The following is a 16,340-nucleotide window of genomic DNA, read 5'->3' on the forward strand; positions in this document are numbered from 1 at the left end:
CTGTCTAGTCTTTTTGATTGCAAATGAATATATTGAAAGTGTGCCTTGTTCTCTTTGAGAAATCAAAGCCTGTTTGATTGAAGCTCATTTTCACACAATCAGCTGATGTAGCTCACACTTCAGTCATTTTCAAATTCTTTTTACTTTTCTAGAAAAAAGACATAAATCCTGAAGAAAAGTGTCTTTCTCCAAAGTCATCTGTCCAGGCTTTTAGTCTCTCACATTTTTTTGCTGTCAAACTTTTGATTAATAAGATGAAAAATTGTGTATTTTCTTAGATGACAATAATGGGATGGCCTTTTTCCTGTCTCTTCTGACTATAAACGCAGTAATAAAAAAAAGTGTTTTGATGGCAAAGAATTAGATTCAGGTGCTGCTAATACTAAAATACTGTAGATTTATTTTGTAAGAATAATGCCTAAATCATGCTTCCCATTTTTCTTATAACCTCTCAGATATTTCATTATGTGGCAAGAATTCTGAAAACCCGTTCCTTCTTTTGGTAGCTGAAAACCTAGTGCTTTTTCTGATTTGTCTCTCTGATGTTTTGCTTTGCAGTGTCTCTTTAGCTGGAACGGTATTTTTGTCTTGCTGTGAAGCATTGCTTGATGCTCGCCTTTTAACCCTAGGAAGAATTCTTGTTTGTAATTATTTCAAAAGTTCAAAACTAATTTAAAATGTAGGGAACACTTGGAAAGTGTAAAGGAAAAGTTCAGAGGAAAGGAAAGGAAAGGAAAGGAAAGGAAAGGGAAGGAAAGGAAAGGGAAGGAAAGGAAAGGAAAGTAAAGGAAAGGAAAGGAAGGGGAAGGAAAGGAAAGGAAAGTAAAGGAAAGGAAAGGAAGGGGAAGGAAAGGAAAGGGAAGGAAAGGAAAGGGAAGGAAAGGAAAGGGAAGGAAAGGAAAGGGAAGGAAAGGAAAGGGAAGGAAAGGAAAGGAAAGTAAAGGAAAGGAAAGGAAGAGGAGGGGATGTGACAGAAATATAGTTCTGGTGCCATTTAAGAGGTAGCTGTTAATAAATAAATAGAAAGCATAACAATTGATCCAAAGTTTCTGAAAAATTGTACCTATAAGCTTTATGCCTGTTAGGAGTGTGGAGGGAGAATTTTCTGAAATGTTACAGGGACGTGGACACCCAGTACACCAAACTCACTCATGAGAATGCTTCTTAGAGCCAAAGAAATGCAGACAGAAAAAGACAGAGAAAGAAAGAAAGAAAAAAATAGTTCATTTTCTTTATGAAAACATTGGAGCCCAAAATATTTCGTTAAGAGTTACCAGAAACTCCAGCAGAGGAGAAGCCGAAAGAGAAGCTGTACCAGAGAGACCTGTCAGATTAATGCCTGGTGACAAAATGTATGACATGGAAAGAGAAAGAGATGATCAAAACAAATGGGTATAGTCACAGACATCAACACCAGGCCAGAGTTTTCCATTGGTTCAGGTTAAAATACCCCACAAATGCTGAGCCTTCAGAGCTGAAAAGAGTGAAATTAAGGGAGTGCCTGCAGGCTGCGTGTCTCCCAAAAAGCACATTTTCTGCCACCTATCTTTATGGGGACTTCTTTTGATTTATGGGCAAGTGCTGCTTTAGGTCATTTTAGGTCCCCACTGTCACACCATCAAACACTACAGCTTGTTAGAGTAGACGGCAAAAAAACAGCCTGCAATGCATGGCCCTGCAGCCCAGCCAGGTGAGACGGCCAAAGGGAGCTAACCCAGCTGAGAAGGGTGGCCTGCTCTCCAGGACTTGGCTGCATTTTACATATAGTCACATTATGAACATACAAAACAAATGAAAAAGGGGAGGTCAATCTCTGTTTATAGGACTTTATTTAATCTATGTAAATTTTAATTCAGTTTAATTTATCTATTGATTATATAAATCTATATTAACTGAGTTCAACTGATTGGACCACCAGGCTGTGGCACTGTCAAGATCTCCAGCAGTTGGAGGTCTTCTCAGACCTCTGAATGCTTGTTGCTTCGAAGCTGGGGCTTCAAGCTCTGAAGACCTACCTGTTTTACGAGCAAAATCCCTGTGCTGTGTTTCTCCCGGTGCTACACACCAGTGTTGCCGGCTCCCCGGGCAATTGTGCAGCATTGGGGCTGGCACTCAAAGCTAAGCACATGTTTAAATGCATGATGGATTTAGGGCACATTTTGTCTCCTTTCATTTGGGCCTTCCTGCTGTGTGCTGCTCAAAGTAATGGATGTTCATTCAATACGGTGGAAAATAATCTAAGCAGACATCACTAAGGGCACAACGCTAAAGAGCAACCTCTGAAAAGCCCATCTGCACTGACCCGGTGATGTGGATTGGATTTTCCATACATTGGTAATTAGCCAGTATTTTATTCAGTATAACTTTAATTACCTCACTGATACACAATGATCTATTTTTCTGCCAGATCATGCTGAAAACAACTTCAATTTTTAACAATCGTAAAAATGTACTTTTTATCCAAAGAGGTGGCAGGCACACAGCAGCGGTGCTTTCTCTCTTTACATTATTCTTGTGGTCTTTTCCACAAACGCCTGGGTGTCTCTTAGATATTACTTTTTAATCATCCACCCTCATTACATGCAGTGTTTGCTTCTTTTTCATTTTATAGCACAAAGCCAGAAAGAAGGCAATTAAAATTCAATAATGTGCAGTGCTTAGGCACTCATTAAGTAGTCATTAGGTAGTCTGGAGACTCATTGTCTTCGTGAGAGTTCGTTTCCTCGCTCTCCATGAATCTCCTCACCGCAGTGCTAGCTCAAAACAGCAAGTGCCATGTGAATGTGAATCTAGAAGGGTTCGTTAGCCTCCCGGCCCAGGCACAAGTGCTCCGCTGCCTCCTGGACACCCACCACCTCGGTTGCAGCAAACCCCTGGGGCTCCTCCAGCAGCACCGGGGAGATGCCCAGGGCTGGGGCTGCCTTGGCTGCCCTGGTCCTGCCCTGCTCCCTGGCTGGGATTGATGCACCCTGGCAGTGATTCCTGTCCTCCTCAGGTGATATAAGGACCACTTCAACGCCCCCGCTTACACTGGCTTGAATAGCACTCCCTCCCGACCACTTCAATGCCCCCACTTACACTGGCTTGAATAGCACTCCCTCCCAGAAACGCAGCCCCCTGTTGCTCAGACAGCTTGTAGAAGGACACTCTTCTCAGCATGAGTAATTGGCAAAATCAGGCCTCTGGGGCGTCAGGAGCATTCGCTGTCAGCATCAGGAGCCAAGCTCCTGCCAAAAGAGCATTCAAAACAAGCAAGCTTCATTTTGAGGTGGGAAAAAAAACCTCGCTGGCAGAGATAGGATGGCAAGAGCCATGCCACTGATTGTCAGATGCATAAAGGCATCAATAAAATAATGCTCACACTCAAAAATTGTCTTACAAAACAAGAGAAGCAGGCTCTCTTGATTATAAGGATTGCCTCTGGATAAAAAATAACAGTATCTGTTCTCCAAACTCTGACCCTCTTGAGTTTGCTTTGCTTTCTGTCCTTGAGGAGGTGGGGAGGAGAGAGGACAAGACAACTGAGACAGTTCAAGCTAGAAAGGCTCCACAGCAGCTTCAAGGAGCAGTTCACTGGAGCTCACTGAGAGCAGAGGGAGCAAACTCCAATGTATTATTTAAGACTACCCTCACACTGCTGACCCTTTATAGATGCAGATCAATACAGTGGCCTCTGCCAGAAAAAGGAGGCTTTGATATGAAAAAAATTAAAATAGAATTCATATTAGAGATGCTGAGGGGAAATAATACAGGCCAAGGGAATACCCGCATGCCATGGTACAATAAAGGTACCTAGTCCCTGAGGGGTCAGCAGATACCAATGGAGGGAGCAGAACAATTCACAGATTCCCAGCTTATTCGTAGCACTCAGTCACCTCTGGGGCATAAAGCTCTGGCATAGAATCACTTCATCGGTAGTCCACCACCTGCACACTTGCTTGCACAGCCACAGAGCCATATTTCATTAAATAATGGGTTTCTCTATTAAAACTCATTTCACCTCTCACTAAACGTTGCATCATTCTTTAAGCTTTGCCTTCCCCCAGTACCTATAAGTTGCCGCTGACTGCCTGGCACGGTGTCAGGCCAGGAGCAAGAGGAGCGCTCCACTTCGTAGGCTGCCTGTTGCATTTTGCTACACCTGCTCAGGCTACATCCCTGAGCCTTCCTGCTTGGCACTTCAGCTGTGAGGTCTTTGAGATCGGGATTACGTTGGGGCTGTTTTGTACTGTGCCTGGTGCAGTAGCTGATCACAACTTTTGGGCATTCAGCTGTGCATTTACCTGCTTGTAAGAATTTTTCTGAGCAGTTGGCAGACATTCGAGCAGTTGGCAGACATTTTGTTTCTCAAAAGAGAAAAAGTATTCTTGAAGTTTTGGTGACGTGCTGTGCATAAGGATATATACATACCTATAGTGTATATATGTGTGCATATGCATGTGTAGATGTAGAGATAGATGATAGGTAGTTAGACAGGCAGACAATTCATGATAGATTCACAATTCATTTCTCTATATAGACACATATACAGAGGTGTAACATTCTCAGGCTCCCTAAGACAGACTGCAGATTCTAAATGCAAAAATTTATCAATACACAGGACAGTTAATTAGTAGAAAGGAGTAACCTTCTCCCCTTCCATTTGCCATTTTTCTTTGGAAGTATTATTTCTTGTTGTTTGCACACGACTGCCTTTGTACTTTGATAACAGCTAGCCATGTATTAATGAAGATGACAACAAAACTGAGCCCATTTTATCTGTGGGATGATAGTCACAGTGTGTGCATTTCTGGCACCTTGGAAAACATTGGGAATTCCTGGCCGGGTGTCATTAAATAGAATGGATGAATATTCACCCAAGAGGTGTACTTTTAAACCAGCTGACGAAAGGTCTGTTTTCCTCAACTGATTTTTCTGCTGGGAAGTTTATTCCCATGATCTGGTTTCTGCTTCCTGACCTGATGGGGTAGTGACCAACTACACAGCGCAGGAATACTGAAAATCAGGTGGCTGTAGCTAACCATTTGTGAACAACTCAAGGCTGAAACCTGTCTGCAGAGCTAACATGGCAAATTATCTGTAAATACTAAGTGTCTTTCCAGCCATGATAGACATATTACAATGCAGATAAAAGAAAACTGGACCTATAATTGTATGAAACCAGAAGCGTTTGCATGTCTTCTCTTGCTCTGACCACTGAACTTGAGGTCAAGGTTTCCTGCTAGGCTTTCACTCCTAGTCTCACTCCAGATCCTTCAGTGACCTTCAGAAAGCCACTTTATCTCCCTTCATTCCCCCAACCATAAAAAAGTGACAAAAATAATTAGGAGGAGAAGGTGTAGGAGGGAGGAACCTACAACCCTTTTCTTCCCATTCTGTCCCTTCCCCACCCCATTCCTGACAAGTCTGTACATAAATACATTTGCCTTTGCTGTTCCCAGCTCTTCTTATGTACATATACCCAGCATGTCTGCATTAAGTTATCATCACGGCAGTCACATTCCTGAGCAGTAATGATCATCAGCCAAATCAGCAGCTGGGGACTGTATTTTCATGAGGATTCTACTTACTACCTGCATAATCATATGCAGAAAACTTTCTGCTGGACCTCTCTCTCTGCTGAAAAACACAAGTTTTCAGAGGAGACAGACTAAAGGGTTTTCAGTTTATGACATGTTGTGAACACATATTACAAACAAAATATGAAATCAAGTATGCCTACATGCCTATTGCTCCTGTCTCCAAACAAATCTCCTGTTTGAGCCTTTCTTCTCTTGCCCAGTAAATTCCTTCAGATAACACTGGTTGCACCTATAGTGCACTGAAAGGTCAGTCTTAAAGTAGGCTTACCTGTAAGCCTACTTTGCTGCCTCCTACCTTTTTTTCACCTCTGTATCTGCTCGATGCTCCATCACCTCAGCTAGGTGTGGACTTGGAGAGCCAGCAGTGGTCGGGGGTGAGCTCTGGCCATGCCAGCTGCAGGTTTGTGGTCTGGCCCTGAGGACATCTCAGAGCTGGTCGTCACAAGGCAGCACCCACAGAGCCGGGTCCTGTAGGAAGGATGGTCCTTTCCTGCAGGCAGGATTTTCAGACACCATTAAACTCCAGTAATTCATCTTCTAGAGAGAGGACTCTGATGCCTTCTAAGGATTATCTGGCAGGCCAGTCATTTCTAAGAAAGGATTTACTTCTTTTTTGCTGTGACAAACATAATTGGTCTGCCTCCTAATGCAACTGTGGCCAAGACATTGACAGTTCTGCTTCTTATGAAAAAACTCAAATGTTCCTTTTCCCTTTATAGTTCAAGCATCTTTTTACAAGGTTCAAGGCCCCAAAGCATTAAATAATTACCTCACTTCCTTTGTTTGCAATATCTCTGCATCAAGTAATACAGCTTGTAGCACTTTTAGAATAGTCAATAAAAAGCAGCAAGGTTGCCTGATGTTTGTGAAGCTTTTGGTACAAATATGTAGGTCAAATGGGTCCTTTTATGAAGCCCCATCCACAGCAATCTAATGTCTTTACGTTTATTTCCTCACATTTACTTCCAGCAGCTCTATTGCTTTTCTATTACTGAAGATCTGTGATACTAACAATCCTCCTCCTTCCTTTTAGATTTCTACTAATGACCACCATCAATGGGATTTTGCTGGAAGTGTACTTGCCTGTATTTCATATACGTTTTCACATATGAAATGTATTTCGTATATAAAAGGCAGGGACTCAGTCTTTTCTTCATCTTAAACCCTTTTTCCCTAGCAAGCAGAATAAACCTGAAAATTAAAATGTATCTTATACAAGATCTGATCTGTTAAGAAGAGATTTTTTTTTCTTTTATGGCAAGTCATTGCATTTGTCTAATAGATCATCTAATGAATTTGATCTGTTTCTTTCCTTCCATCAAGGCTTTATTAGGTTAGAAAAGGACTCTGCACTTCTCCCTTTGTAGATTGACCTGTTCATGGAAGAGTAAGGCCTGTTAAAAGTCTGACTGGGCTCGACCATTGCTTAATGGACTTTATGATACAGTGACTGTTTTGTCAAATCCTGCTTTCTTGAGACCTTTTGCTTTTCTAAGGACTTGCTTATCTCTAAGGATTCAATACTGTACTTTTTTTGTTAACTCAAAATTTACTACTTTCTTTTTATACTAAACTTGATTACAGAAAATTATTAATCTGGTAACCATACATAGAGATTATCAGCATGGGACCTCAATAAACACTGTTACCTTTAATACTCGTACCACTGCACCAAATACAGCTTCCCGAAGCTCAGCAGAGACAGTCTATCTGGCACTACGGCACCAGCCTCTCTACCCCAGGGTGTGCAAGCTGTTCTCTGTCACAATTTTTGATTCATGTGTCTATATACATTTTTATAAAATCTTCATTAATCTATTTAGTCTGAAATAGTCAGGATCAGTGGAGGCTCTTACAATTTTTAGCTGGTGGTGACCTCAAGAGAAAATTTGACAGAAGATGTGTGTGTATGTTGGTGCACACATGCATAATGCAACAAAGGTTTATGATAACAACATCACCCAACAAAAAAAGAACAATGTGCTACACATTATCAAGATAATACTAACATGAGGAGAATATTAGTTGTTATATGTTGGAAAACAGAAAAATAGGGCAATTGTCCCACAAAAGACCTTGTAACTTTTTTCTATATACCCCCATGCCCGTCTCTGCAAGCTTGGGGATAGCACACAAAATCCCCACTGAAGGCTACTTACTGTGCAGCTGCATAAGTGCAGGAGAATATTCTGAGGCCTTTAAACACCAGTAAAAACAAACCAAAAGCTGGCTATGGAACAGGTTTTAATGAGCTGCAGAATGGAGTTGAACTCCTGATGCATATCTTCCCCCCAGGTACGGAAGGCAGAATGACAGAAAACAAATTCATTGGGTTTTATCAAGTTGTGGTGGGGATAGACCTCATTGTCTCTAAAATATGAGCCGGTCCTGGTCTGGATGATGCAATTTCAAACCCAACAATTTGCTGAGAATTTTGGAAGGGATGAGATCTGAAAAAGGTGGGGGTTTATTGGAAAATGAGAGTAGAGACAAAGGCATACAATGCAACCTAATGCTTTTCTGAAGTGACCCTCGACAGAAACGGTGATGTAAGAATTTCTGTCAAATCCATGGGATCTATCTCTATGCTTTTACTACAGTTCAAAGACAAAAAGTTTCCTGCTGAGTTTAATACGTATACCACATTGCCTAATTGTGGTATGATTGATGGAAAAAACCAAAAACAAAGTGTAATTTAAAGTATATAACCAGTAAAGCAGTAACATCCAGACCCTCACATGACTTGAAAGTCATATCCTGCAGAGAGAAGAAAGCACCTGAAGTAACTGTAAAAGGCGCTGTGATTTCTTTTTCATGTGCAACAAGCAAAAGTACTGCTCATCAGAGAGCAACCATTTCCCTGAGGGTAACCTGCACGGCTAAACCATGTTTTCCAGGCTTTAAGGGTTGCCCTTTAATGATCTCCCTAGTGCTTGACTGCCTTAGAGAGCCTGACCCACTCCTATGCAGCTCTTTATTCTTGCATGCTGCAGGAAAAAAGTCTCATGAGGTGTTCCTCACTAATAAAAAGGAATTGATTGCTTACACAGGCTGTTCTTGAAGTTTTTGTGATAAATCACTCTGAATCACAGCCAGAGGTAAGTGCAGTAGTCAAGATTATCTCTCTCTGACATTATTCTCACCATGTGTTAGTTACTTATGGTTTGCTTTGTCAACTTTTTAGTCCCTGCAACACCCAAGCACTCCTCCTGTATCTTGGACTTTGGCACTTCTGTTTTTAAATGGTCTTAAATGAAGTCATGTGCAAAAAATATGGAAACAGGTACACGGACACAACATGGAGAAAGATGGGGAGTGTAAGTACAAGAAGAAATAACAGGAAAGAGACTGAAACCTGACTGAGAATCTGTGCTTCAAACTGTCTCTCCACCTATGGGATCTGAACCACCACATAGAAATAAAAAAAAATGTTTCCCTACTTCAGTGAACAGCACAGTGGATTTTAGCCTCCAGTTTGTAACACTGTGTATTCCAAACAAAAGCTGAAATCAGACATGCCAGAATCTCCTATTATTTTGAGCTGGAAGTATGATGCCACATCTGTAGCTGGGCATGTCCTTTGCTTCCTCAGTTTGTGTTGCTGCTGAGATAGATTAAGATGACTCTACCTACTTTTCCTTTTGAGTCTCTTAAAGCATGTCATGAAGATGGATCAGTAGCACTGCTTAATTTACTATCAATACCAGTATTGTTAGCTGTAAATAACTCATCTCAGGTCAAATAGCAATGCTTTTTGATATTCATATTACAAATTTCTTTTAATTTATTTAATTCAGTCCCTGAGTCCTTTAAGAGTTGTGGCACAAAAGCAGGAAACATAAGGATTATGATAATGGCTCGATGCCTAAAATTAATTTGGTCCACAATATATTTGAGATTCCTCTATAGATTGTACCACTTTGTTATCCTTTAGTGTTTTACACAGATGGATGAAGGAGCTCAGAATGCAGAATAAAGAAGGAAGGTGTAGAAGGAAAACATCAAGTATATAATCAGAGCATGATATACAGTTGAAATCAGCAAAAGTGTGATGCATATGAAGAAGGGAGCATAAACACTAAGAAAAAACATTAACAGTAACCGTGTGCAAGCCAAAAAAGTCAGTTTATTGTTCCATCTGTGTACAATGAATTTGATCTAAAACTCAGAAGTTGCAGCAAGGATTCCTAGCTACCACAGTCAGCTATAGCTCCGGCCTCATGTCTCTGTCTCTATACATGCACACATGTACACTGTACGGTCAGACATCTTTCGGTCTCTATGGATATACATACCTATCTCTCTGTGTGTGAGTATGCATATATGTATATAAATATGCATGTATGCATCTTTTTCACAGTTCCTTTGAAAGTCACGCAGATTAAATGCAGTCCTTTTGAACAATGAATAATAACAAAACAATTAGTGGCTGAGTAGCTGTAAATATACATGTGTGTTCAAGGGTAAGTCTGCCAAAGCACAAAAAATATGGGCTTAAGTGTCATGAGGACCAGTTACCGCAGGAATCAACAGCAGCTGGAGTCTAATCCTGCACCCTTTCCATCAGGGGCAGCTTTGCCAGTGATGGTCTGAGTGCAGGACTGACGCCTGGCCAAGGCCCAGGAAAATACCTTTCTTTATGCCCTAAGTGGTGAAAAAGGGGACTCTGGTAACGGCGAATCCTCCTCTCCACTGTCCATTTGTCCTTCTTCCTGCCCCTGTAATCTATACCGTATTTACTCACTTCTCACTGTGGTCTGCGTTCTCAAATCGAGTTTACCCACATGCTTATATGCACTACGTTACCTTCAGTAGTTTCCTCTTAATACCTCCCGTACTTGCTTGCTGGCCTAAAGAAGGCAGCTCAGCACTTTCACTCCTCCTTGCTGTTTCCCGCGCTGTTACTGACACACATTTTATAGCTGAAGACTATACAGGCTTCTGAAGCCTGTAGCTGCTCCTCAAAGTAGAGAAGTTGATCCACTTCAAAGCAATCACTTGCTCTAGAAACCAGGTTCTCCAGGCGTCTCCTGATCTCCTCCTCACTGGCATTCTGCTGTCTCGCTTCCTTGAGATAGCTGTACACTGCTTCAAATACCTCCGCTCCCAGCTTCCCAATGGCAGATCTGGGGATGAATTTTACATAAAGCTCAAGTAAAAGTTAATTCACATTATATATTAATACAAGCAATAGCTAGTACTGATATTTTTAAATTTTGTAGCTACCTTTGATTAAAAGGATATAATAATGCACCTTATTTGTCTGACAGTACAAGGAAGTAAAGTTTCCTAGGGAATTTCTCTATGATTGCCTGTTATACAAAGAGCTTAGGAGTAAACACTTGGCCATAGTAAAGTCATGGGAAGCATGACCATCGTCATCACCACAAACCAAGATTCCTTTTCATGCCAGATCTGACATACCTTTTTATCTACAGCAAGCCTGGTATACGCACATGTATTATTGCTTCTGGATTTCATCAAAACCAAAAGGAGCAACCCCAGTCAGCCATACACCGGTGGCATTTTATGCAAACAAACATATTTCAGGATTCATTGTTTCATTTGAGCTTCTATCAAATAACAAGGAAACCATTGTACAAGAGCAGCATGAGCTAACTGACACTTTTTTCTTTTCCTACAGCACTCATGAGAAGACTCTTATTTAGAAGGGCAACGAGGCTGGTGAGGGGACAGCACTCTTATGAGAAGACGGATCTGTAATTCAGTGACAAAGAATACTCTCACAGGATCTTAATGTTGATTTATAAAGAATATCCATTTGCAAACTGCAAGACAATGAACAGAACTTCTTTTTCTAAAGGCAACATCTTTGAATTCATGTATCACAAGCCACAGGTAACATAAAATTTTCCACTCAGTGATGGGTTCATAATATTTTGATGAAAATATCAGAGTAATTTTCCTTCAGTGTATCAGAAACTATCTGCCCACTCTGCACATGTCTGCCACAGGATTTGTGTTGTTTTCTTTCACTAAACTTTTGTATGTTAGAGCAGTTGAGATTTGATTGTCTTTGAGTGTCAGACTTGCATATTTTAGGGGTGATGATGCCCTTCACTTAGTTAGAAAGTGAGCTGGACTAACTGGGATCACCTTGCAGGAACATCTGTAATTTGCATTAAAAAATGTCTTATTTTGGTTAGGTAAAGTTGTGGCAAGCAGCCTATCCTCCCACTAGCATTTTGCTAGGATTTCGAGAGTATTAGGTGGGACAATAATTCCTTTTTCAGGAAATCCATCATGGCATGAAGACCTCTTCCATAAAGCTTCTCAGCATATCTGAACAAGGTTTCTCAGACAAATTTTTCTTCCATACTAAAATAAACTAATGGTATCTGAGATTCTAATGCACATATTTCTCAAGCATTACACATATTGTGTCTGTAGCATGTTAAAATATTTGATGCCTAACACTTTGCTTGGTGGAAATTCTTTTAGACAAAAAGGAAGTACTAGGAAGTGAACCGTATAGTATTCCAAAATTTCAGCCTGAATATCTGCGCTCATGTTCCCTTTCCACTGAGTCTCTGTCACACACTGCTCTCTACAAATTTAGACTATGGAAAACTGAGAGGATGGATCCCAGAGTTGTCCCAGGATGGGAACTGCCTCATTTATCACCCCAGCAGCGAGCTGCCTATTATTTATAAAGGATTAACATGCCTTCACAGCATTTGCTGTCTCACAGGTATGGCTATACTGTCTCTGAGGGGGGCTTTGAGCGGCTCCCCACTCCCGCACACAGCGCGCTTGTCGGCACGGCCTCAGGCATGAGCAGAGCACATCTTCCCACCTGCAGGGCAGTGCCCACTGCCCGCCGGGAGCTGCCCATGGCCCTGGGCTCATGCTGTCCGTAGGCAGGCTCCACAGCCAGCGCCCAGGGCAGAGGGCAGCAGGGAACCGGGACATGCTCGGCTCGTGGCCACGCTGGGGATCGCCCTTTCTGAGCCGTACAGGAGTAGCAAAAGGGATAGGAGTTGTCTCCTGGTGCCAGCATCAAGACTTAGCACCCTGATACTCTGCAGGTGGGTTCAGAGGGAGCGTGCATAAGACTTCCCAAAAGCAGTTTAAATGGTTAAACCTGCACACTGCCCCCCAACAACATCACATACTCTATTTGTACTTTTTTTGCTGATTTTGTACTGATTTTGCTACGTCTCTAACACCAGGGCAAGGCCAAGTGTTCTAACCCAATAGCATAATTCACCTAAAGGAGTGGCTGCTTTTCATCTGTGGTCATCCTGTTATTGCTGAGGAATAACATCGTTACAGTGAGATTGCAGCCAGTAAAATTTACACATTATGTAAATTCCTCCATCCTTAGAAAACCGTTGCGAAGAATTTTAGTTTATTGTTTCTCAAATGTCATTTGATATGAAAGCATACAGTTTCCTCAGTAATACAGAATCACCTTATTAGCATATAAAAGACTTCTGAAAAATCCTGTTGTTACATATCGTAGGACCTACAGCTGGTAAAAATGGACAATACATCTAATATGGCAGTTTTGCTTGAAGGATATCCTAGATGACATCTCTGATCTCACAAGGAGGAGACACTTCTCATATCCTGCCTGCTCTCACTGCTTTTCTTCAGCTCGGTCATGTCCAGCTGTGATCCCCCCTTCAGCTACACATTACACCTCCTGCTGGCTCCTGACACAGAGGCGGGTCGGGAACTTGGGGCAGAGAAAGCCAAGACCCAGGGTCAGAAGCCACAGGGCCAAGCTGGAATCTCTGCAGGTCCAGACCTGACTCAGTCCTGCTTCCCGTAACTAGAAACTGCCCTTTTTTTTCTACCAACGGTGATTTTTATGGGAAAACTAAAACTGTTGGAAGTGATTAATTCTCAGACACTGGAAACCTAGGGATTAAATTAGCACAGAAAGCTAAACAGGGATTTGTTTGTCAAATAATGTTCATTTCTTCACAAAGCTTCCTCAGAAATACCACAGTATTTCTCTCCAATGGTTAAAAATCAATACATGAGAAGCTATTTTGAAATCACTGCTACTTCATCAATGCCTTTACTGACTCCCCTCTCCCTCTTAGACAAGTATGTTTAATTTTTTGGCAGTCCTGTCTATTTAAAGATGAAAAATCAAGCAAACGTACCTTGAGAGTATTGCTTCTGTTAATAAATGTGACCTGCAGACTTGAATCTTTTCGGTTAAGCTTGGCAGAGCATGCAAATCAGCTAATCTGTATAATAGCTGATACAATAGAATTAAGGGAAAAATGTTCATAGGTTGAAAATTAAGGGGTAGGTAACAAAAATTATAACCTGCTTTTACAAAAGAAGACATCAGGCTCTGTTTGGACTTGAGAGCTGCATTAATGTGAGTCTGCTACCACATCATGCATTTTCTGTCTCAGAGGCAGGAGTGTGGGATCTAAGACAGTAAATGTCAAATAGACATTACTGAGTGAATCTATCATCCTGATGGGGGGAGGGGGTAAGTGGCTTCCTGGAAAGAGATGTTTGCCCATTATGGCCCTGAGCCTGTGCGAGGGGATATTTGTCTGCCCATGTGAAGTCCTACAGAGGCACAATCATGGATTTTGCACTGCCCTTCTGTTTATTGTTACTTCTATTTCACATGAAATATGCGACACCTGCATTATCATTTTGAAATGGTTAAAAGCCTTACCACCAAATGTGCTGTGAGAACAAACACAGAGCTCCCATTTACACTCCCATTTGGCCATGTTTTCTGATTTACTGGCATTTACTCTCTTTGTGCTATCTTATAGCTCACTCACTTACAAATTCACTATTTTCCACCAGAAATGAGCCATCATCTCTTTCTCAGCCAAGACTACATGAGCAAAGGGGACACCTGACATCTGGGATTTCATTACTGTGACAAACTTTGTGGGTCAGAACCCCATCCCACACTGCCCTAAATTATTTCTCACTATGCTGAAATCAAAGGAGTTACATCGGGCTCTACCATCCAAGGGTCTGACCCAGGATGATATACACCAATGTACTTAAATGTCATATCTCAGATTGTTATTTCTCTTGTTTCACTGTGTTACAGAGGCTTAGATATATGGAGGGATTCATTGCTGGCATTTGAGCACCATGTTTCCTAACTTTTCAGCATCTTGTTCATGCAATGAAATTCACAGCTCTGTGGTTGAACCTTATGCTCCCCGTACAATGCAGGCAGCCCAGAAAGGCATTGACCCAAAACGACAGCCCACAACAACTGAAGAAAGGCATATCCTAAATCTGACATCTATCTGGCTTTAGTAAAGTTGGGAATCACTTCTGCCCACCCAGGACTCGCTGCAATTCAACATGACCACATAGATACCCAGTTGTCTCCTTTTATCCCAGAGCCCATGGCTAGAGCATTCACCCAGAGAGCTGGAAACCTGGGGGAAGAACAAGATTCAAACCCACACCTCCCAGAGCAGTACCGTAATCACCAGTCTGATTGGGGGATGAAGGACTCTCCTTCACCTTCATTCTGATTTGTATGAAAGCAGATGTATTGGGACAGAAGAGAACGAGCAATTATGGAGGATAACTCTGGATAGACTGAGGACTGAGGACTAAGGACAATACTGGAAGTATATGCAAACATTATTTGCATGAAACAGTCCTAGATAAAATCATATGAGCAGTCCTTGGAGTCCTTCAGTCCTTGGGACTGAAATCCGGGTTACTGTGTGTGAGTGAGTGCCCAGAGAGCGTGCTTTCTCACTGCAAACTGCAAGAGATTCAACAGTGACCCCGACTTCCCTCACTCCTTCTGGCTGCAGAGAGCAGTCCCAATGCTCCAGGCAGAGAAGGCACAGGTCTGGGGACCTCCATAGCCTGGAGGCATGCTGTGACCACCAACCTACTGGCTGGACAGCAGATATTGCCAGTCCCCACACTGTCATCCATGGAAGCTGTGGTCTGAAATAAAATGACTCTTGCTGCCAGCTTTTGTGCAGCACACAACCCACGCCTAGAGAAAATTAACTGGAACAAGCCCCAAAGGCTATAGAGGCAGACAGATATCTGATTTGTCGATAATGATGGGGTTTGGGCATGAGGTAGGGACTTGGTTCTATCAAGAGTAAGGTGCTTCTGAGCATGTGAGAAGCAGTATGAATATCGGCAAAATCATAGGCACTTACCACTTTGACTTACTGCCAGCATTAGAGGGGAGCTAAATAGGAGCCTTGAGAACTGCAATTTTATACTCAGGGTGTCTAAAAATGTTCCAAGTCATTTAGTGAATCTGGGCCCAAATGAATTTATCAGGCTATCTGGTGATTTGCCGTTGATTTATCACACATCAGTGCAAAATTACTAAAATTTGACAATATAATAATGTTGTGTTCTCAACTGGCTGAGGAAGTTGTAAATCTTTCCCTGGGTGAACAAAGAATTTTCTGTTATCCCGTGGGTCTTTATTTTGACTACTCTGCTACTAGCTATATATTAACATTTCCTTTCTGGTCTGGAGATCAATTACAATGCACCTACCTTTATGCAACACCGACAAAAGCCACAAAACAAGATTAATGCTTAAGTTTGCACTCCTCCATGGGAGTTAGCAGCTGGATTAATATCTCTCAACAGCTTGTCATTGCCTGCTGTGCTGGTTTTGGCTGGGGTAGAGTTAATTTTCTTCATAGTAGCTAGTATGGGGCTAGGTTTTGGATTTGTGCTGGAAACAGTGTTGATAACACAGGGATGTTTTAGTTACTGCTGAGCAGTGCTTACACAGAG

General features: G+C 41.8%; 1 protein-coding gene across 1 annotated transcript in view; it reads right to left on the reverse strand.

The window, feature by feature from the left end:
* Positions 1–9,822: 9,822 nt before the first annotated feature.
* Positions 9,823–16,340, reverse strand: part of NEK11 (NIMA related kinase 11) — a 103,897-nt gene continuing 97,379 nt past the window's right edge. The window contains exon 15 of the mRNA XM_009280467.1: positions 9,823–10,708. Coding sequence (XP_009278742.1) covers positions 10,456–10,708 — 253 coding nt within the window. The 3' untranslated portion in view covers positions 9,823–10,455. The remainder of the gene's footprint in view (positions 10,709–16,340) is intronic.

This window comes from Aptenodytes forsteri, unplaced genomic scaffold (genome assembly GCF_000699145.1).
Source record: "Aptenodytes forsteri isolate BGI_AS27 unplaced genomic scaffold, ASM69914v1 Scaffold523, whole genome shotgun sequence".
NCBI lineage: Eukaryota > Metazoa > Chordata > Aves > Sphenisciformes > Spheniscidae > Aptenodytes > Aptenodytes forsteri.